This window comes from Dasypus novemcinctus, chromosome 1, assembly GCF_030445035.2.
Source record: "Dasypus novemcinctus isolate mDasNov1 chromosome 1, mDasNov1.1.hap2, whole genome shotgun sequence".
Taxonomy (NCBI): domain Eukaryota; kingdom Metazoa; phylum Chordata; class Mammalia; order Cingulata; family Dasypodidae; genus Dasypus; species Dasypus novemcinctus.
The window spans coordinates 102,034,056-102,058,401 of NC_080673.1; the positions used below are offsets into that span (position 1 = coordinate 102,034,056).

General features: G+C 36.1%; 1 protein-coding gene across 1 annotated transcript in view; it reads left to right on the plus strand.

Moving 5' to 3' along the window:
• Positions 1–24,346, plus strand: part of LOC101426418 (all-trans-retinol dehydrogenase [NAD(+)] ADH1B-like) — a 177,670-nt gene that overhangs the window by 149,946 nt on the left and 3,378 nt on the right. Inside the window, exons 4-9 of the mRNA XM_058294955.1 lie at positions 16,935–17,014; positions 18,512–18,613; positions 19,229–19,367; positions 21,063–21,150; positions 21,252–21,471; positions 21,837–22,097. Coding sequence (XP_058150938.1) covers positions 16,997–17,014; positions 18,512–18,613; positions 19,229–19,367; positions 21,063–21,150; positions 21,252–21,471; positions 21,837–22,097 — 828 coding nt within the window. The 5' untranslated portion in view covers positions 16,935–16,996. The remainder of the gene's footprint in view (positions 1–16,934; positions 17,015–18,511; positions 18,614–19,228; positions 19,368–21,062; positions 21,151–21,251; positions 21,472–21,836; positions 22,098–24,346) is intronic.

Genomic DNA, 24,346 nt, shown 5'->3' on the forward strand with positions numbered 1-24,346 from the left:
CATATGTAAATCTAGTTCTCCCAGCACCATTCGTTGAAGATACTAATCCTTCCCAATTGAGTGGATTTGGCACCCTCCTTAAAAATTTATTGCCCGTAGGTGTGAAGGTCTATTTCTGAATTCTTAGTTCAGTTCCCTTTTATCTGTGTGCCTATGTATCTGTGTGCCAGTACCATGCTGCTTTGGCCATTGTAGCTTTGTAGTATGCTTTAAAGTCAGGAAATGTGAATCCTCCAATTTTATTTCTCTTATTCAAGATGGGCTTGACTATTCAGGACCAAATTTGGACTGGTAAGACCTTTCCAAATAAATTTGATAACCAGCTTTACCATTTCTACAAAGTAGGCTGCTGTAATTTTACTTGGAATTGCATTGAATTTGTAAATCATTTTTCATAGAAGTGAAATCTTGATTTTTAGATTTGAATCTATGGCATGTCCTTCCATTTATTTAAATCTTCCTTGGTTTCTTTTAGAGATGTTTTATAGTTTTCCATCTATAAGTCCTTTATATTCCTGGTAAGTTTATTTTCAGATATTTGATCCTTTTAGTTGCTATTGTAAATGGAATTTTTTTCTATATTTCCTCCTCAGATTGCTCATTACTAGTGTAGAAGAACATTACTAATTTTTGCCTTTTGAAATTATACCCTGGCATGTTGCTGAATTCTTTATTATTAGTAGTAGTTTGCTGCAGATTTTTTGGGACTTTCTATATATAGGATCATGTGTCATCTGCACACAGGGACAGTTTTACATCTCCCTTTCTTTTTTCAGGAGGTACTGGGGAGATTGAACCCAGGACCTTGTACATACATGGAAGCAGGCACTCAACTACTTAAACTACATCTGCTCCCATCTTCCTTTCCTTTTAGTTTATTTTTTTGCCTTATTGCTCTGGCTAGAAATTCCTGTAAAATGTTGAATAGCAGTGATGACAGTAGGTATCATTATTTTTTTCCAGATCTTAGAGGAAAAGCTTTCAGTCTTTCATCATTAAGATGTTAGCTGTGCATTTTCATAGATACCCTTTGTCATGTTGAGGAAGATTCCTTCTATTCCTATTTTTCTAAGTACATTTATCGGGAGAGCATGCTAGATTTTGTCAAATGTCTTTTCTGCATTAATTGAGATAATCATGTGTTTTTTTCTCCTCTTTTTATTAATGTGGTGTATTACATTAATTGAATTTATCTTAAACCATGAGATTCCTGTGTATCTGGGACAAAACTCAGTCATGGTGTAAAATTCTTTTAATGTCTTGTTGGGTTGGATTTGGAAGTATTCTATTGAGGATTTTTGTATCTGTGTTCCCAAGAAAAATCGGTTATGTAATTTTCTCTTCTTATAGTATCTTTCTCTAGATTTGTTATTAGGGTAGTGATGGCATCATAGAACGAGTGAGGTTGTGTTCCCTCCTATTCAATTTTTTGGAAGAGTTTGAGCAGGATTGGTATTAATTCTTCTTGGAAGATTTGGTAGAATTCACCTTTAATGCCATCTAGTCCTGCACTTTTCTTTGTTGAGAGGTTTTTGATTACTGATTTTTTTTCTTTACTTGTCAGTGGTCTGTCAAAATTTTCTCTTTCTTCTCAGGCCATTTACGTGTTTTCATGTTTTTATAGGAATTTGTCTCTTTCATCTAGGCTGTCTAATTTGTTGGCATACAGTTGTTCATAGTATCTTCTTATGATCCTTTGCTTTCTGTGGGATCAGTAGTAATGTTTCCCTATCATTCCTTATTTTATATATGTTTCCCCTCTTTTTTTTATTTCTTAGTGTAGCTAAGAATTTGTCAGTTATATTGATCTGTTTAATGGACCATCATTTGGTTTTGTCAATGCTGTCTATTTATTTTTCTATTTCTTTTTTATTTTATTTTTTTCTGTTCTTATCTTTGTTATTGCTTTCCTTCTTCTTGTTTTGGTTTAAGTTTGCTGTTCTTTTTTCTATTGCTAAGTGTGCTGTTAGGTCTTTGATTTTAGCTCTTTCTTCTTAATGTTAGCATTTAGGGCTAAAAATTTCTCTCTCAGTACTGGTTTTGCTGCTATATGCCATGACCGTAGGACCTGGGTGTCCCCAGGGACACCACTACCTGGAGTTGTATCTACTTTGGCTGTCTCTGGGATCCTGCTGAGATGTGCATAAGCATGACTCCTCTGATGACCTCCTGACTCATTTTGAAGTCTCTTAGCCATATAAACTCATTTGTCTTTATCATTTACCCCTTTTATTCAAGGTCTTTTTCTAGTTGCATCACCAGCTGGTTCTTGGTAGTAATTCCTTGGCACCAGGGAGGCTCATCCCTGGGAGTCATGTTCCAGGCTGGGGGGAAGGTAATGACTTTGAGAGTGGCCACATTTGAGCAACATGGAGGCTCTCAGGAAGTAACTCTTAGGCCCCCTGCAGCTCTAGGCCTAGTTGAAATTTCAAGCCCACAGGCTCACGAGCATAGTCATAGCATAGTCATCAGTACCAAAGGGACATCATTGAACCCATCCTTCTTCACTGGTCTTTGCCCTTGCACTTGGGGGATTTTTGCTGTTCCATTGGGGAATGCAACAGTACTCCCCCAGATGAGAACTCAGCACTCCCTCAGTTGTTGTGTGTAACTCTACCTACTATAACAATAGCCAACAAATATCCAAGCGTATTTATATACCCTATACACATGCCCTGGAGAACTCCCTCCCACCCATGCATCCCCTATCAATGACACCCCACACCAGTGCTCCTCCCTGGCCATAGTTGAACTCCTCTGTGATCCAAAACTTTTTCAAAAATGAAGCCTAATATATTGCCAAATTCAATTATTAGGACAATGAAATAGTAATGATGGGTTTAAAGATTAGAAATAGAATACATAATAATTTAGAAAAACCAAAATAAAGTAAAAAATAAATTGGAATTAAAAAATGAAAAATATCATAAAACTTTGTTTTTGATGTGTTGCCTTTCATGATTGTAATAGGTGTTGCCCTATACCCTTCCTTGCTTAGTGTCCGCATCTTTTTTAAAGAAAAATTTTTATTATGTCTTTGAAAAAGTTTTAGATCACAGTAAAGTCTGATATATAATATAGGGGACTCCCATATACCCAACATCAAACCCTTTTCCCCCTTACCAAGCAATGATCTTTTTACATGTGGATGTTGTGTTTGCTAGAGCTGATGTACAAATATTGAAATATAGCTACTAACTATGGTTCCATTATGGTTTATATTATGCTTTATATTTTAGATTATACACTTTTCTAAATTTTTGGTTACATTCTGGTTTACACTATGGTTTACACTATGGTTTACATTTTAGAATATACACTTCTATAAATTTTTGATGAAATTTAACATGGCCTATATCCATCGTTGTATGATCTTGTGGAACACTTCCATTGCCCCCCAGTTAACTCCTCTTCCATCTATTCTATTCCTCTATCCCCCTCCCCCTGAGGCCCACAGTGCAACCAAGTTTCACTGCTTGAAGGACAAGATTCATAAATACTTACAACAATGCTGAGGACTTGACACATTAGTTTGTCCTCCTCCACTGGAGCCACCCATGCTCTCAAGAGACATCTTCTCCTCTGTTTGAGAACATAAGGCCCTCCCAGGATGAAGGCACAACACTTTCCCACTCATTGTATTGGTCTCCATCCACTGATACAACACACTATGACAAGATCAGCACTCACACACTCCTTAGAAGCCTACCCCAGGTGCATCCTGTGCCAGATGCCCCCTGTCAAACCCCTTAAACAAGTAACCCTTCCTTATGATATTTTCTAAAGAGTTTTCTCACCATTATAATTTCAACCACATACCTGCCAATCTTTACATTTTGATGTAGTATGCACTGACCTTTCTAAATTTACTTCTTAATCATATGAGCTTTTTGGTAAATTCCTCAGGATGTCCTATATACATGATTATATAAACTGTTAGTTAATGAAGGCAGTTTTAATTCTTCCTTTCCAATATTGATACCTTTCATTTGTTCTTTATGACTTTAATTAATTGTTGGTTTGAATTTCCAATATGATGGTGAACAGATAGAAGTGGAATTACTTGCCTTTATCCCAAATTGAGACTTTCAGTCTTTTAACATATATTATCTTTAGTTCTTTTTCTTTCCGTAATTTAGATTTTCACCATGCATGGGTGTTGGCTTTTGTCAAAGGTTTTCTTGTATTAATTGAGATGTTTATATGATTATTCTCCTTCACTCTGTTAATGCGGTAAATTCCATTGACTGACATTTGAATGTTGAACCAGCTTTGCATTCTTGATCCTTCTTGGTCATAATGTATTATTATTTTTATATATTTTTGAGTTCGACTTGCTAATATTATGTTAAGGATTTTCTTCTGTTTATGAAACTGTAATTTTTCTTGTATTTTTCTGGGTTAGGTATCAATGTAATGCTGTGATAAGATGAGTATCCCAATTATCCCACTCTTCTATTTTCTGTGGTTATTTGAAAAATTGGTATTATTTCCTCCCTAAATATTTATAGAATTTACCAGTGGAGCCTTCCATGACTGAAATTTACTATATTTGTAGATTCTGAATTAGGAATTTAATTTTAAAAATAGATAAGGTGTTCTTCATAATTTCTAATTTTCCCTTAACTAGTTGGTAAATTGTAGCTGTCAAGGAATTTGCCCATTTAATCTAAATTGTCAAATTTATTTGCAGAAACTTAGCCTGAATAATTGTGAGCCATAAATTGCCATTGTTTAAGTAAACCAATGTGTGGTATTTGTCATGGCAGCTCTGGTAAATTAACACACCAGTTTTCACACCATCGTGTGCCCGAACATATTAAAAAAAATACCTACCTCAAGACTTCTAGTTACATTAAAACTATTATTCTTCATTTACTTAATTTATTATTAATAAGGTTTCTGAAATCTAACCTTGACTGTATCTTTAACTAAAACTCTCTACCCTCCGTAGTCCCATTGCTTCACTAAAATCTATGCATCACTTACCCAACCTAGGTCTCCCTGGTATGGGGGCTACAAATATAAAATCACAGTGAATACTTTCTGCCTCAGTATAGGATCCAACATGTAATAAGTGCTTGCTAAATGCTAGCTATTGCAATTGCTGGTGTTATCCTTTGATAACAGAAAATGGAAACTAAGGAAAACTGAGCTTCTAAAATTTATAGCTACAGACACCAACACTCTGTGATTAAGGCAATAAGTGCATGGCAGTGAGAATAGAGCTCATGAGAAATGCCTGGAGAGACTTCTCTCTCCTCCAAATACCTAGAAGACTTAGAGTTTATACAGTTGAATACCACTACATTGTGTTTGGTTTTATCTTTGAAATGTATTGTTGTAAATGCCTAGAACCTCAGCATTTTCATATTTGACATTCAAAAGCTTAAGACTTTTGAAATCCATATATACAGTATTTTGAGTTTTACTCAAGAATGAAACTTAGTTATGAGCATAGTAAGTCCATTGGGCTGTAATGTGGGTATGAATGTTAAAACTTTGAGCTGTGAGATTTCTTGCAAGGCTATGCATGGAATGAAGAGAAGGCAAATGCTATGTTTTGAAGAACCACTCTATCAGATTTGAGGCTACATGCATTTCACTTGGTATATCATAGAGATCAAATATAATGGGGTTCTGAGGCTGACAAGTTAAGGACCAAGGATCCCTGGCAGCTAGACTACAAATACCAGTTTCATGAAGAAACTATCACCTTGATGATGCCTTGATTTGAACTTCTTTTAATCTCAAAACCATGAGCAAATAAATTCCCCTTATTTAACCTGACCCATTTCATAGTATTAGGTTGAGTAGCCAAGGAAAATAAAACAAGTATAAAGATCTCCAGTGACCAAATTCTCTCTGCCCATCTTTTTTCCTTAGTGTTCTCTTCTTTCAAGACTCTGCCTTATATAAATTTTCATATAATTCTCAGGTTGCTCTTCATCTCTTCACTTCATACAATTTTCTTGAAAATTGCTCTTCTCTATTCATTAAAGAAGACTTCTCTTACTAATTGAAAGCAATGGCTGTTCATACTATTAAAATCTCTTTCTAACTAACATTTCCCTCGCTGCTACTTAAATGGTGCATCTAAATTCGTAAAGTTTTAATGAGAATACAAAAGCAGGTTTTCCTTGTATAACAAAATAATTCCTCACAGGGCACCTCATATCAAGCATTTATAATGTGATAGACAACAATTTCAGTTCATGTTCTTTTCAAGAGTGTCAAGTATTTAGATAAAGTATGTTATTCCTAGAAAGAAAATAATGTCCATGCATTTTCATGACATGTATGCCTTGCATTTTAAAGTTAATTTATTCATATAAGATATATGCTATAGCATACCACTCTTTGGCTGGGTCTGCTCAAGGCATTTCCCACAGTGACAGGCAGAGCTTGGAGATGTTGTGAGTGTTGACGATGGGAGAAGAGGAGTAAGAGACAGAAATGGAGGGACAGTAGGGAAATGTGTGTTACATACAACAAAATACTGCCTTGACTCTAGCTTCTTATGAGAATCAATGGGCTGGAAGAACAAAAAAAGTAAAGGGGTTAGCAGACATAAGACCTCAGAGAAAGGGCCCCACGAGATTGGAGTGAGTCAACCTAGTGGTTGCTCAGAGGGCAAAGCTGGTACTTATACTGTCAAGAAAGCTGCTGCTGGTACTTCTGAGGTGGTGAAGCAAGGCTGGTCCCAGGAGAGAGTAAGGCAGTGTGAGGAGGATGGAGCCTATGCTATGTGACCCTGGGATGACACTGATGGGAACTGGAAAGAAAGTCCCTTTTTCCTTCCTTATTGGCAGACCTAACAAGAAGCCAGAGGAAAAGAAGTCTGGGAAACTGAGTTTGGAGAGTCAGTCCCAGCATCATGCAGCAAACTGTAAGAGAATAGTTTGAAGATATGAGGCAAATATGATATAGTAAATAAATTGCATAGCATTGTTATTTATTGACCTGAGTACTTCTTTTGCTAACCTATGTATATCCCTGTTCCCTCCAATTGCCAAGGACAGGGCATCACACCTTTACCTGATCTTCTCGGGTATGAGAAAAATTTTTCAATGAGCACTCCCTTCTCCAGCATCATCATTAGCTCCATTCTCACTAAACCTTTCCCTTCTACCTCAGCTCTTGCACAGATCTCTAACCATTATGAAAGCTATTCTCACTTTCTTAATGTGTGATTTGAAGCTTCCTCTCCTTCTTTCTGCTTTCCCCAGATTTCTGGGTGCTGACCATTCCTTCTAAGGTCTTTAAAGATCTCCAGTGACCAAATTCTGTGTCTCCCCATCTTTTTTCCTTAGTGTTCTCTTCTTTCAAGACTCTGCGTTATATAAATTTTCACATAATTTTCTGGTTGTTCTTCATCTCTTCACTTCATACAATTTTCTTGAAAATTTCTCTTCTCCCTAAAATTTTTCTCTAAAGAAACTCCTTCATATTGAAAGTTAAAAATATCACCTTACTTTTTATAAATCTGAAATCCACATATTGAATCATTTTATATTGTATGTAACATTCCCATTTGTCTCAACACTCAACAGGCACTACAGACATGCAAAATAGTCAGTTTCTGAGTTTCCAGTTGTTCAGGACCTGTTGTAGCTTTGCCATCATCCACTTGTCATCTTTTGATGCTTATGTGATTGCCTGTTATATTCATACAATAAATCTCTTATCAACACAAGTCAGTGTACATGTCGGTTCTTGAAATCAGCTTCTCTAAGAATGGACATTTCTGGACCGATAATTTTGAGGTTCTCTTACCTCAGTGTAATATAATAATAATAATACCTTCCTCACAGCGTTGGTGCATGATAATGTATGAAAAACCCTGCTAGCATTCCTGAAAGTAAAGGGCAGCAGTGAAAAGGAAGGGAATTAATCTCTTGCCAGAGTTCTGGTTAGTATGAAGGAGACTTAATTGTTTTAATCAATAGGAAAGTCTTATTGGATTATTGTGTTGATAGAGTGATGGAGGCACATGGTAGATAAGTAATAATTTACATTCATAATAAATTGATGGCTTGTTTAAGAGGTACAAATTTGCAGAATGCTAATGGCCACAATTTAATGAGCCCCTATTATATTTCCAGAATTCTAGTATGATCTCATTATTATGAGCTAAGTATAATGAACAAACTCATGGAGTTAATATCTAGAATATAGGTTATCAGGAGATAGAATGAAGGTAGAAAATGGAGGTTGAAGCCTGAGATGTGCATGCTTTCTAATTAGGTCGATTGTAAATATTTGGAAATGGATAGAAGTGATGGTAGCATATTGTCATGAGTATAAATAACAATACTGAATTGTATGTGTGATTGTGATTGAAAGGTGAAGTTTGGGGTTGTATGTGTCACTAGAAGGAAAGCTAGAGGATGAAACATGGTACTGTATGACAGTGAACCCTGTTGTAGATGAAGAACGTGGTTAACAATATAAATATAAGAATGATCTTACATGAACTAGAATAAATGTATGCTACTATTACATGGTGTTAGTAATTGGGTGCTATATGGGAAAAATACACCTAATGCAAACTACAGAATATAGTTAATAGTAATATTTTCATATTCTTTCATCAGTTGTCACAAAGGTACCTCCTTATCAATGCTAAGTGGCAATAATACTGGGGTACATGGAGTAGGGGATTTTCTTGTTGGAGCAATGGAAATATTCGGAAATTGATTTGGGAGATGAATCCACACCTCTGTGATTATACTGAGAACCATTTATTGTATACTTTGGATGGATATGTGTGAATAAAAAAAATACAGATTAGAATTAATGAGGTGGTAACCTGGGAATCAGATGGGCATTAGGATAACCATGGAGTTCAAGACAAAGAGAGAGGCTGCACACACAACTTCAAACCACCACAGTATAGAAAATGAAATCCAAAGGGAAGTCATATTTAGGATCTGCTGAGTGAGCTTAAGTTTGAAGAAAACATGAGAGAGAACCCAGAAACAATGAACTCCATGGTATTTGACTTAACTTGTATGCACAGGAATGGAGGAATGGGAATGGAGTGGTTGGGAACACAAATAGGTTCCAATGAGACACAGCGACTGCTTCTTGGATACCCACATGGAAAAGTATTGATTTTCTAGTGTTAAAGTGTTAAAGCAATGAATATGTCTGTTTGTATTTCTATATCCATACCATCCTGATATATATATATATTTTTTCAAGATTTTTATTTTATTTATTTAATTCCCCTCCCCTCCCCCGGTTGTCTGTTTTCTGTGTCTTTTTGCTGCATCTTGTTTCTTTGTCTGCTTCTGTTGTCGTCAGCGGCACAGGAAGTGTGGGCGGCGCCATTCCTGGGCAGGCTGCACTTTCTTTCGCGCTGGGCGACTCTCCTTAGGGGTGCACTCCTTGCACGTGGGGCTCCCCTACAGCGGCGGACACCCCTGCGTGGCGCGGCACTCCTTGCGTGCATCAGCACTGCGCATGGGCCAGCTCCACACGGGTCAAGGAGGCCTGGGGTTTGAACTGTGGACCTCCCATGTGGTAGACGGATGCCCTAACCACTGGGCCAAAGTCCGTTTCCCATCCTGATATTTTGAGATCATGCAGAGACCTTCCATTTATAGCTTCCTTTAGACTTCTCTGTACAGTCATGCTCGGGAAGTCAGGGACACACCTAATGGTTATCTCTAACACCTCCTGACCCTGTGTCTCCTTTTCTACTGTGTTTCTATATGTTTCCATTTCTCAGCCCAGGAGAGACCTTAGGTCTAATAGAATGAATGGCATGAGACTACTTGAACCAAAAACCTGGAATAAGCAGCCACATCTGCTAATCAAAGCAGGAAATCTGCACAAAGGTTGCTTGAGACATGCTTTTTGGGCAGGGGTACTCTCTCCCTTTATGTGATAAATAACCACTCAAGTAATATAGGCATCTCCCTTCACTGCTCAAAGTATGGTATGCAGAGCTGTCATCCATTGACCATGAAAAGAGCAGTTGGCCTCCCTGACAAACCAGCCATGATGTGATCTCTTCCTCCTCTCTTTTGGACCCTTTCTTCTGTTTAAAGAAATCTGTGCTGAAAGTTTCTGCTGTGCCTGAGCCTGTTTCCATGATGTACCATATATAAATGTGCTTTATACTTCATCAAGAATACAAGCCAAACATTAACATTGACCCTGCTCTTCAGAGTTGCTATCCATAAATACATATTGGAGCATTCATAAGAAACAAAGCTGATATGAAATCACTATTGTGAATTTTAATAAATTAAATATATTTTTTAGAACAGTATTAGGTTTACAGAAGAGTTATGCAGAAAATACCAGACCTTTAATTGGATCTGTCTCTCCATTTCTCATACAGTTTTACCTATGAATAAAATACTGATTTAATGTGACACATTTGTTAAAATTGGTGTAATGATATTTTAACTCTAGTTCATTATTCTCCTTAAGGTTGCTGTTCGTGTTGTACAGTTCCATAGGATTTTAGAAATACCTAATTGTCAAATTGTCATGTTGCTACTATTAGGGTATTATACAGAATAGTTTCCTTAACAAAGAAATGTTCTATATTCCATGAAATAATTTTGCCAGCAGATGTTTAATATCCAGTGAGAGCTATATGAAATGCTGAGTATTAGGTGGGTAACTGAGGCCTGTAAACTTTCCTTTGTAATCATTCTATGCGTGTTTACTTCGGATTAAGCAAAGGTTTTTCTTGTGACTTCATGCGCTTTTTATTTCTTTACTTTTACATTAAGTCACTGAAAACTGTAGAGGGGACCCTCATTATTTGAGCCACAGCACACACAGGATGGTCTACTGTGCTTGAAGCCATCAACCACTTCCCTTAATTCTACTGTCTGTATTTCCATGCTTATGAAATGTACCAAAATACTAGAGTAAATGCTAAAGCATGAGACACTAGAGACACAATTTTATAAGTGAAGAGTTTCCAGACCTCCTAAATCCAAGGAATTTCTTAGTAACTCAAGGGAAATATCACTATTTTTGTAAAGTAAGGGAATTGGTTTTTATTAGTCAACATCTAAAGCCTAGGCAGAATGAAGACAATCTGTTTTGTTTAAAGGGAAGAATTTCATGTCAATGGTTAAAGCAATAGCTCTGATATTAGTTAACTGAATTAGCTAATTCAGGAATATTAAATAAACTAAAAAAATTAAGAATATGGAGTAACTTCGTATTAATTATTTGCAACTTTATCATGTTAACTGCTCTAGGATCAAAGGGATATTGATTTGACAGAACAGTAAAGAGTTATGGAAAATCAGAGCAAGGAAACAAATGTAGTTGATAATTATATGCAAAGCACCTGATATTTAGTTCATTAGCAAATGATATTTGTACAAATGATGTGTTCTCTGAAATTTTTAAAATGAGCATTTTATTGGAGTATGTTAAATTATTTGTCTATAAAATACCTCACAATATGTAGGAAGTAGGCCATTGTATAAGAAGAGAACTAAAATTGGTTTACTGGAACAATAATAAACCATAAATAGAATAAGCTCTATAACTTGGGCCAACCACTCTTTTGGTAAGATTAATGATTATATCTGTGAACACGGTTTGCTCAGTTAATTCACTTTGTTCTCAGGGTCCAGGAGACCTCCTGCATGGTGCCATAACAAATATCGAGAAACTCGGAAGCTGCCTACTGACTCATATGCAAAAATAACTAATGAGCTAAAAATATCTAGTGTCCTTATATGGGCTTGGTCTTTGAGGTATTTGGCATGTCAACAGATAATTCAGAAGACTGATTAGGAATGAAAGCAGATTAGACAGATCAAATAATAAGATAATTCAAATAATAAGATAATTCTTATTTAAATATAATGTTTAATGTCTACTCACCCTGAAAAGAGTAGTTTACAGCATTTATAGAGGTATCCACATTAAGGCAACAATACTACAGTCTTAAACAACAACAACAAAAAATTATTTCTCAATAAAATAATACATATGCCTTAACTACACTATGTTGCAGTGAGGGTGGAAGGGAAAGTTGGAAAATGACTTCAGGACTAAATATTTCAGAATTCAGATTCTGGGAACTAGATGTTAAAGGAAAACAGCAATGAAGTAAATTCCTTTATTAATGGGAGTAAATATGAAAGCATTTGGTTACAACATTTCAAAACCTTCAAATAATAATTAGTAGTAAAAGTGTTCAGAGAAATTGTTGACCATTTATTTTACATTTGCTCTCTTCTTTCTTTAAGACATTAAAAAATGGAGGACTGTAATAAAATGCTGTTTGACTTATGAAGCCGGGAGAGATAGGAGTCTCCCTGAGCTGGCTGAGTCTCCATCTCTCTAACAGTCTTAAGGAAAAAGAAGAGGAAGAGGAGGGAGAGGAGGGAATTGCAATTATATTAAAAACTAACAACAGAAATAAAAAATGTTTTACCTAAAATTTTGTGGTTATGTTGCTTTCTATCTAGAGGAAAATAATTACACAAAAATGTATGGGTTGAGGATGAGTCTGACAGAAAGCAAATTGGTGGAGGGCTGTGCAGGCAGAGGGCTCCTCAAGGAGGGGCAGATTGTGTTTAGAAAAGTAGAAGTATTTAGTATTGCTGCCCCGTAAACTCACAATGGGAAATGTCTGTGCCTGGTAACCACTGATTCCTGAATACCATGTAGGAGCTTTAGATTTTCCTCCTGAGCAGTGGCAACACTACTAAATATTTTTGTAATAGATTGCTGTATGGAAAACACATTCTTGCAGCATTGTGGTGGGTTCAATAGAGGTGAGGAAGGAGAAGACTGATGAGGTTTTACCTATGTAAAGACAAGAGATAGTTGAGCCTTAATTAAAGCAATGTTGATGGAAAAGTAGAGCATCAGATCAACTGATAGGACTTGGCAAAAAGACTGCAGGGTGAAAGGGGAACAGCTGACTCTGATCCACAGTGTTCTGACGACTGGGAGTGGATGTTATGCCTATCACCTCTTAGCTTCTAAGAACAGCATCATGTTCTGTAATGAAAATGTTAAGTTGGGCAATGACAAATTTGTATACCTCTAGGATATTCAAGTGGTATCTTGACTGAACAGGTTTATCTACTCAATCAAGGTTGAAACAAGTTGGCAAATGAGCTACATTCTTTTCTGTAGTTTGGGATTATCTTTCAAACATATATAGATGTTGGCAGAATTCATGTTGTTGAAATAATAGGACTAAGACCCTAACATTTTGCTGAAATTCTGTGAGGGGTTACTCTCAGCTCCTAGAGGGTACTCACAGTTCCTTTTCGTGTGGCCCACCTACCACAAAGTCCTCTTACATTTTGAATTTCTGACTTTTAATAATCCTCCAATGCTAATATAGAGTCTTATATGATGAAATTTAATCAGCAGAATGATTCTCCCATTACAAATGGATATATTAAGAAAAATATTATAGGAATATCTATCCTATCATCATCACAGATTCCATCCACATTACCATGTAGGGGATCATACTGGGTGCAAACACCAGGGAGTGGTATTTGTGTGAAACCTCTTAATATCTTGCAGAACTTGTCATTTCAATAGGATGCATACCAGGACACGCTTGATACTAAACTATTGTAATTATTTAAGAATGGGAGTGACAGCAATTCAATTGCATGATTCTCTTCAAGAGTTTCAAGAAAATTGGGTGCCATGGTAAGTTTTAAGGGCCAACTTAGCTCAGCTATATCAAGTTCTGCAATCAAACACAAATTGAAGTGTTGTCATGCAGGAATATGGTAGAAGTGGATAATAACTGCAGATGATTTTCTTTAAGTAAAGGTGTATACACCCATAATATAGGTGGGTCTCATGAAGACCTGAAGAGCAAAGCAGGTTTCCCTGAGTAAGAAGAATGTCTCTCTAGTGACTACAATGTTGGCTCCTGCTAAGGGTTTCCAGCCTGGTGGATTGCCCAGTGAATTTTATACTTGCCAGCACCCACAATTTTTTAAGCCAAGTCCTTGAAAGAAATCTTATTTTGTATATTGCTTCATCCATACATCCATAGGCTGACATATTTGATAAAGCATTTTTACCATTGAGCAAATTGTTTAAATACTTAAATATATAAATTTACATATAAAGATATTATGGCATAAAATTACTGCTAGGTCAGTAAATAGTTATTTCCACAGAAACCAGACAGAGGTAGGCAGATGTCATGAGTGTTGCACAGAACATTATAGGAGGAACAGAGACAATGGTGAAAAGGACAGAGGAGAAAATGTGCAAAATATGTGAATATATATTGTTTTGATTCTTTAAATTCTCATGGGACATGTAAATTCAAATAAAGAGGAAGATTGTCTTTAACGATTTCATGAAAGAATTTTTATAATTATTGACCACACGTGGTTGTCCAAGAATTAGTGTCTTGATAAGTAAAAGAAAACTTAATAGAAACTGGACAATAATGGAAATTTAGAGTAGGTAAAAGAAAAATGACCTGCAAGCAATGAGAAGGTGCTGAATTTTTTTCTTAGTAGCCAATGAAAGAAAATAAATCATTTCCTTTTAGAAATGTGAATTTTTGTATGTTTCTGAAAAGCAATTAGAAATATTTATTAAAAATTTAACATAAACATTTTCTTTTCCCCAGTAATACCACCCTTGGCAATCTGTATATTAGAAACAAAAGTATATATGTATAAGAAATAAAGACAATTTGCAACAGTCCTATTTGGAGAAGAAAATAAAAGTTTCAATAGCCTAAATGATAGACATCCATTTGAATAAAAGATCATCACTATTTCGGAATATTCAGTGGATATTTTAAAAAGCAGATTATATATATAAAGGAGAGTGAATATGATATATCATTAGGTGTGAAAAGCAGGGTTCAAAGTGTGTTGTGTGAGCCAATGTTTGTAAAAAAGAAAAACATTTAAATGACTATTTCAAAATAAACTTGTATGAGCATGGAAAAAGGTATAAAAATGTGCAGAACAGTCTGGTTATTTCAGGCCCCTGGGACTGATGGGAATTGAAGAATCAATACTAACTTTTCAGCTAAAATTGTTTTATGTCACTTACAATGAACTTTATAATTAGCATTATTGTTTTATTGCTTTCTGAAATTATAAAGAAATTGTAAAGACATGAAATAAAGATTTGCATTGTCATCATTCAAATGTAATTGTGGAATAACTTAAAGGTAGATATTCTTGTTTTCATGATTTCACACACAGAAAAGCTTTTTGGACAAATACCAAATAAATGAAATTCAAGAGAAAATAAATAACTTCAACAGTCTCTATAACCTTGATAATATTTCCAATCCTCTTCTCCTATCTTAAACATTAGAGTTTTAGATATGTTTATGTTACTAATGGATCATCTAAGAACCTGAGGTTATCAAGAAAACTATGTAAGCCTGGATATATGAAAATTTTCACAAGACTTGAAACATTTTGAGGTATTAGCATTAGATTATTATAACTCTAATAGATTTTTGGTTTATATTCTTTTTTTAAGATTTATTCATTTATTTCTCCCCCCTCCCTCCATTGTCTGCTCTCTGTGTCCATTTGCTGTGTGTTCTTCTGTGTCTGCTAGTATTCTCATTAGGTGGCTTTGGGAACCGATTCTGGGACCATCCGGAGTAGAAAAGAGGTGATCATTCTCTTGAGTCACCTCAGCTCCCTGGTTTGCTAAGTCTTTTGTTGTCTCTCCTCTGTGTCTCTTTTTGTTGCATCATCTTGCTGCATCAGCTCTCTGCTTTGGCCAACACTCTTTGGGGGCCAGCTTGCTACATGGACCAGCTTGCCTTCACCAGGGGGCCCTGGGTATTGAACCCTGGATCTCCTATATGGTAGACAGAAGACCAATTACTTGAGCCACTTCTGCCTCTTGTATATTCTTGGGACTTTAATGGGAAGGATGTTCTGGAGTTACATGAATAGTTCTGGATTCTGTCATTTTCTCCCAAGTGGATCTTTGGATCTTCAAGTGCCCTTCCAATTCAGAATACTGACAGCCAAATATCCTGCACACAGGAAACTTGGAAAATTCTCTGAAAAAAATATCACCTACACAAGAGAAATTGCCAACATTTAATGACCTTGCAGATGACCCAACAATAAAGCCCACCTCATCATTCCCTATAAAAAGTGCATTATTGATTTTCTCATTGATTCACCAGTACTATGAAGTAGGTACTATTATTCATCCTCATCTTAGAGATAAGGAAACAAAGACACAAACCAGATAAACGGTGTGTCCTTGTTTACAAAGCTTCTAAGTAAGAGTCTGAACAGACCCAAAGACATGAACACAGCCACTACCCCAGACTGCCTCTGCCTCTGGGTAGCATCACTCTGTTATTTGTCTTTGCTGTCCCCATGGTTCCTGGAATTACTGCCTTGACATAGGGAGGCCACCAGACTAGGCTGACTAGTATTGACTGAAGCAGAAATACCAAAACAAAGAACCCCTTTGCTGTGACCTTCTGGGTTTAAAACTTCTCTGCTCTGAAGAGGAGGCTGCTGAATCCAGCACCTTCCTCAGCTTGCTGGCTCTCTCTGCCCTGCCTCAATTGTCCTGCTTTTCACCTCCCTGTCTACCTGCAACAAATGGATTGGAAATTGGAGTTTAATGCAGACAAAGAGAAACCAAAACTCTGAAGTACCTTTGTCGGATCGGGGAGGTAGAAAGTTGCAGCACAATGAAGAGAGTGATTAAAATTTATATCTGTGGAAATATTTAACCTAATGAAATCAAGATGCTGTATCTTAATTTGGCATACTGCAAACCAAGTTCAGATTTGAATAAAGGTGCATTGCCCTTTCATAAATGATTCAACTTAGCCTGAGAATAGGCTGGTGGGTGTGCCTTAAAAAACCCTAGATCACACGTGCAGAATTAGGCGTTGCTCTTGCAAAGAAAGTATTTGGCAATATATCTGCTTTGTGTCTTAGAAAAGGGAGGAAATCTACGTGAATTAATCAGTCTCCTGACCTGCAGAGAAGACAGAAACAACATGAGCACAGCAGGAAAAGTAAGCAATAAAAAAATTTTCTTAAATTTATTTTCTCTTTTACATAAAAAATGTAAAGTTTTTTTTATTGTATAATAAATATATCAATGTAGTTTTTTATTGTGTAATTTTAAATTGCATTTCTAAACTAGAAACAATAAATAGTGAAATACAAGATACAATTGTATACATTATAGAATGCAACTTAAACTTGTAGATATGACTATTACCATTTATCTTTACCAGAATATATATCATCTATATCCATTAATATTTTTCTCCTTCCTTTAAAGAAATGTACTTTAGAAAGACAATTTATCCTAGTGTATCATGACTAATTTGTAAAACTAAATTAGAAATGCTTTAATAAAAACATCTCCATATTCAGAAAACATAATTGAAATGAATTATGTGGTAATGAAAAGATAAAGAAGGATGCATCTTAATTCTTGTGATAACCAGATTTTTGAATTTTGGAAAACTATTATACTCAGTCAATTTAAGCCTTAATATTTGTATCTGTAAAATAAGGCCAGGGTTGAAAAATTCCATCCTGGCAGCGTACCTGTGAGAGTTAAAGATCAAGCATGCAAAGCATGGAAAGTCCCTGCATCAGGCCACATCTTGTTACCTAGAGGCACTGACCACTCAGGATCTACTGCCATCAGTATACATTTCACAAGGCTGTCCTATTTATTGGATATGCCCATAAAGAAGAGCCTTAAAGTTGCAAAGACTTGAAAGATAAAACAATTAAAATGACGTTCAAAGGTATTAATTTCTACAGAATTGTTTTTATCATTGTACATGTATATCAATTTTCTACTGATAAAGCACTCTTTACAAACTTTGCCATTTTGAAAATAGGTTTTAGGACCTTCTCAAACTTTGAAAATATGTGATTAATTCTTATTTTGAAGAACTACTATTGTTAAAGTATCTGAGCTACAAATTCCAACACAAGCACAATTCATGTGGGAGTGTGTGCTTGTATTTTTCATTCTCCAGCTTTAACCTGTGCATTTTAGTTCAAATGTGTTCTGGAAAGAGATGCTACACACATATCAGACAATAAAATAGATATACAGAAACAGTGTTCCAAATGAGTAATGCAAACAGAAGCACACAGAAGTGGTTGGAAGGGAAAAATCAAAGTAAGATGTAAGCAACAAAATAGTGAAACAATGAAAATTTTTCCTAGGCAGGAGGCAAATAGTACCTGTTAACATATATACATGGGAAAAAATTGAAATGTAAAGCTCATCTAGAAAATTATATTCAATTTTATCTCAATATCTCATTATGTCTAATTCTGTTTTTATTTCTATATATTATTGCTTTACATGCGTCTTCATTTTAAAAAGGGTTTTTATTATTTTCCTAAGACCTTGTTCATTTCAATACAGTAGTTGTTTGTACTAGACATGGGGCCAAATATTGCAATACAAAGATTAAAAGACAAAATCCCTTATCTCAAGATTGGAAGAACAATTATTATCCCGTGTTTCATTTTTCCAGGCAATAAAATGCAAAGCAGCTGTGCTTTGGGAGCTAAATAAACCCTTTTCCATTGAGGAAATAGAGGTTGCACCCCCAAAGGCCTATGAAGTTCGTATCAAGGTAAAATTTTTTCTGCCTCTATTGAAATTTGGTTTTGAAACAAAGAATATTAAAAAATAGAACCAAAAACCCATTAAGAGAAGTTTTTTACATAAACTATGGTAAGCAGCATAATTGCATGACATTGGTTGTTAGGTAAAGATTTAAATGGTTTTTATTGTTATTTATTTAAAATGATCAAAATAATCTCAGTAAAGAAGTATTGCATATAAAATATAAAATGAATTCATGTTTGGCACAGAAATACAGTGTAAAAGGATATATATCAAGATTTCAAAATTACTTAGCAGTTGATGTTAGAATATTTAGTTCTACTGTTGCTAAAACACAATTTCTACTTAGAGAGTATGCATTATTGTATATTATATAAAACTTAAATAATACAGAAATATTTTGAAGATTATTCTAGATTGTCTAATGCAAGAAAGGAAGTAGAGGATGATTTTAGACTGAATAAGCTCAAGGGTAAACTGAATTTTTTATTTGGGAAGAGTGGGGAATTGGTGGAATTCCTGAAAACTCGTTAGATGCCCAACTTTAGGGAACTGGATGAATTAATTCTATCGGCAGGACTTAAATTTTTCTGAATCTAATTATTTTCTTATTCCACAACAGTTGTTGGCCACAGGGATCTGTGGCTCAGATGACCATGTGTTTAGGGGCCACATTTTCACACCACTTCCTGTGATCTTAGGCCACGAGGGAGCCGGCATCGTGGAGAGCATTGGCGAGGGGGTGACTGAAGTTAAACCAGGTACAGGACTCACACTCAGGGAATGTGTCTCAGTTCAGGACCCCCAAGGTCATCCAGCCTAGGTGAAGAAACTGAGGCAGGGAGAGATGAAAGACCTGCCCAAGGTCCCAGCAGAAGCAACTGGCAGAGCTGAGACCAGGCAGGGACGTCCATGTTCCTCTCCCTGCCTGACGTGCTTCCTGTGTCCAGGCACATCTGCAGACCTGACCTCCTGATTCTCTCCTTAAACGTGGCTTGTGGAGTTCCCACTAGATGTCAGGCTCCAGGGTAGATCCTGAGGATACTGGAGCAAAGGAGACAGAGTAACTGCCTCCTGGGGTTCACACTCTGCCATCCTAGTATTCCTAAGCACTGTCTACCTTTAGAGTCCAAAACAGAACCACAAGTGAGACAACAAAAATCTACACGAGACATGAGGACAAAGATGTCAATATATGGGTTAGTGTATGGTAATTGTGATTTGCTGAGTTCATAGGATGGGGCTGTGAGGCTCTGGTGAAATCATAATGGTTTCTTTTATGTCCAGCAGTGGAGCCTGTCCACTGACTCCTCTTCCTATGTGGTCTCCCTTCTTGAACATGGAACAAATGAAACAGACCAGAGGGAGGAGACTTGGTAGAAAGAATCCTCCAGAAGAGTGTCTCTTTTATCACCTTTAACCAGAGCTAAAAATGTCTGATTATGAATTATTGACTAAATATTTTATTTTTTAGTGTTCAATTTATCCTAATTGTATTGTGTATTAATATAGAAGAATAGTTTAGAGTGAAGGGGTGAAATCAATAGAAGCTCTCAATTCCACATAAAATTATCTATTAAATGTAATGGTCCAATCATTATTTTGATTCTATTACATAGGACGCATGAATAATCAAAACTAAAAATTATGTCTAATTATACAAAATCTTTTTAACCAGTGGATGCAACTGTCCTTTACCAAATATTTAACTGATGCATAAACAGAAAAAAATGTTGTCTGGTTTGAGTTTGTACTTTTAGTATATCACTTTTATAAAATATAAACCATAAAATGACATCCTACTTTACTCCCTACTCTTTACACCATTGAGGAAAAATAAATAACTTAAAAATTAACTCCTAAATTCATTTAAGTAAGGATTTCTTATTCTGAAAGAAAGTTCCTGCCTTAGGAATGATTGAGGTATTCAGAAAAATTTCTCGAATTTCTCTTCATCATATTCTTTTACTTTCCTTAAAATAATTAAATTAAAAAAATTCACTACATAGTTAAGCTAAACACAGATTGTGTAAATCATGATCAAAATGATCAGTATTAATGTAATCCAAACTATCACAAAATATCAGATCTTTATGATGCTTACAGTAAGAATACTTTAGATATTATTTTTAACCAAGGATTAAATGAGACCAAAGGTCTTCTGCTCTATTAGAAATCTAGATGTAACAAAAAGAAATTATTAACAAAGTAGAAGTAATACAAAACGTGTTGTTTCCCACATTTGCATTTCTTCTTTGGGAGTTCTCAGGTCCATAAAAATAACAAACTGTTAAACATTGCTGGCAGGTAATCATCAACAACATAGTGGTGATTGTACAATCTTTCTTGGGAGACTTTTCAAAACATATGCTTCTTATATATTTACCTATGCTGTAAGTTCTTGGTCTTTTAATTCTTGGGAGAAATTTAAAAATAATTGCTTTATCCTCTTCCAGGTGATACAGTCATCCCACTGTGTGTTCCCCAGTGTGGAAAATGTGTTGTTTGTAAAAACCCAGAAGCCAGCTTCTGCATGAAAAATGAGTAGGTTTCTGATACTTTGCATGTAGAGTCTATGAGTTTGCACATCAGATAAGCTCCTGTCTCATGTCCTTCTGCTCCTGTCTCTGTGTCACACTGACCAGTATGATCAATCATCGGGGGACCCTGCAGGATGGCACCACCAGGTTTACCTGCAGAGGGAAGCCCATCTACCACTTCTTTGGCACCAGCACCTTCTCTGAGTACACAGTGGTGGATGAGATCTCAGTCGTCAAGATCGATGCAGCTGCCCCACTGGAGAAAGTCTGCCTCATTGGTTGTGGATTTCCTACTGGTTATGGATCTGCACTCAACATTGCCAAAGTAGGAATGGCAGCAAACCATACCTCCAGATATTCTCAGACTGTCAGAATCATTTTTCCCCTGGAATCATGGATCATTCCTCTAAATTAAGTAGCAGTTTTCCTCCTGCTACCATAAAAGCACTGTTATACTCTCTAGAATTAGGGGTGTGAATAATGGGAAAAATTTGGCCCCAGAGGCATTGAGAACATGTCCTAAAGTAATTCACCTGCTTTTCAGATATGAACAAGCTGTTGATACTTAATCAGGTTGAATAGAAGATACCAAGCAATTCCAGATATTGGTCAATGGTTCGCAATTTACTCAACTTAGACTGGTGAAAAAAGTTATTACTTAATACATTCTTGTTCTTTCTGAAAATACAGGTCACTCCAGGCTCCACTTGTGTTGTGATTGGCCTTGGAGGAGTCGGCTTGTCTACTGTTATCGGCTGTAAGGCAGCTGGAGCGGCCAGGATCATTGGGGTGGATATCAACAAAAGCAAATTTGCAACAGCCAAAGAGCTGGGGGCCACTGAGTGCTTCAACCCTCAGGACTTCAAGAAACCCATCCATGAGGTGCTGAAGGAAATGAACTGTGAAGTTGTGGACTTCTCATTTGACGCTGCTGGTCTGATCGACACTGTGGTATGTATTATGACATTCCTTGATAATGCTTCCTTAATCTTCAGTATGATTTTAAGCAACAGAATAGAAATACTATCTGTAAGTATTATTTTTAAAATTATCAATTGTAATATTTTATCTCCCATTTCTTACCTATGAAATTTTATTCATTATTGTAAGGAATCTTTCATTCTATCACCTAACCAAACATGTCTTAAGTCAGTTTCCCTTTAGAAGTTGTTGTATATTAAACCATTATAAATTTATTGCATTAAATTTCAGTAAAAAAATTCAAAATGACAGAATATAAATAGCACAAATTCTATTCTCAAACTGAGAAAATCTGCTATTTCTTACATTCCAAAAAGTGTTGCTATAATTTTTTTCTGTATTTACTAGATTCAGAGATCTTTTTCATATGTTATACTTTGGCAAAATGAATAATGATCAATATTAGGCCACACATTCATTTTATTATTATAAACATGCCCTAAAGAGCATTACTATTTTAATGCATCACTAAATATCACCACAGCAGACAGCACAATGACTGACAGTTAATAGGAACCTAATATCCATGTGTGGGATTAAAACCTATAAAGGATTGACAGATTTTAGTAATGAGCTAATTTCAGGCAATGTATCTCATAACATTATATACATGTAAAGTAGCATCAAAGAGCATACCTATTCATAATATTACAAACGTATTATATGCATGTAAAATACTAGTGCCAACTGGCTAGTGATAAGCTCTCAATGAATTCCAGCAAGTGGTATATTAAAAAACTATTTCTACTCTTGAAGTGCTTATATCACCTTTGGAATGCCCATGATGTTACTTCCAAATAAATATAAATTATGATCAATTGTGATGGTTAATATCTTTCCCGCTACATTCCACCTAACCAGAATTCTCTACAACAGTACTGAAAACATCCTCAGATCAATCAATCCCCGTTTCTGAGATTCCCCAGTAAGCTCAATAAGCATTCAATCTGTGAAGCAGCACCTTGAGAGTAATGATCTTTGCAGCCTTGATCTTGGACAATATCCAACAGACAACTGAATTTCAAAGGGAATTCAACTATATTGCAAGATGGCAGTTTTTCTGTTTTTCTCCTTGTATTATTTTTGTATTTTGTGTCTCCTGTTTTCTCCAGTACACTGATTGTTACTTTTGTTGATCATCACCAGAGTCTGCTAGCACAGGTTGTATGGATATCTGGTCTTTCAAAGCATACAACAAACACAAAGAATTAATAATTATATAATCCTGGGGATTGCAAAACCATTTGCTCCATACAGAATGTATTAGAAAGGCTGACTGAAGGATGAGGCCTAAAAACAAGACTGTTTTTAGAGATTCCAGAATATAGGTGTTGTTTAAAGTAAAACCGATACCCTTCTGGGGAGATAAAAATAACGTTTACTACATGTACAATTTAGAAATTGGCAATAAGATAGAGATCTTTTTAAATGGATTGTATCAAGAGGATAAGAGACAATTTCTGATGATGTATTGCTAGTCTAAGTACGAGGTTCAAGTACTTATGACTTAAAAAAAATGAGAATCATTCACCAACATATAAATTGCTTAAGATTAATGTGCTGATGAAGCATTACCATCTTTTTTTAAAAATTATTTATTTATTTTTAAAAATTACATTAAAAAAATATGAGGTCCCATTCAACCCCACCGTCCCCACCCCCACTCCCCCCACAGCAACACTCTCTCCCATCATCATGACACATCCATTGCACCTGGTATGTACATCTCTGAGCATCACTGCACCCCATAGTCAATGGTCCACATCATAGCCCACACTCTCCCACGTTCCATCCAGTGGGCCCTGGGGGGGATCTACAATGTCCCGTAATTGCCCATGAAGCACCACCCAGGACAGCTCCATGTCCCGAAAACGCCTCCACATCTCATCTTTTCCTCCCATTCCCCAAACCCAGCAGCCACCATGGCTACCCTTCCCACACCCATTCCACATTTTCTCTGTGGACATTGGATTGGTTGTGTCCATTGCACATCTATGTCAAGTGGGGGCTTAGGTTCCACATGGATACTGGATGCACTCCTCCTGCTTTCAGTTGTAGACACTCTAGGCTCCATGGTGTGGTGGTTGACCTTCTTCAACTCGATGTTAGCTGAGTGGGGTAAGTCCAATAAATCAAAGTGTAGGACTGAAGTCTGTTGAGGCTCTGGGCCTGGGTGTCATATTATCAGTCCAGAGATTCAAATCCCCTAAATATATCTA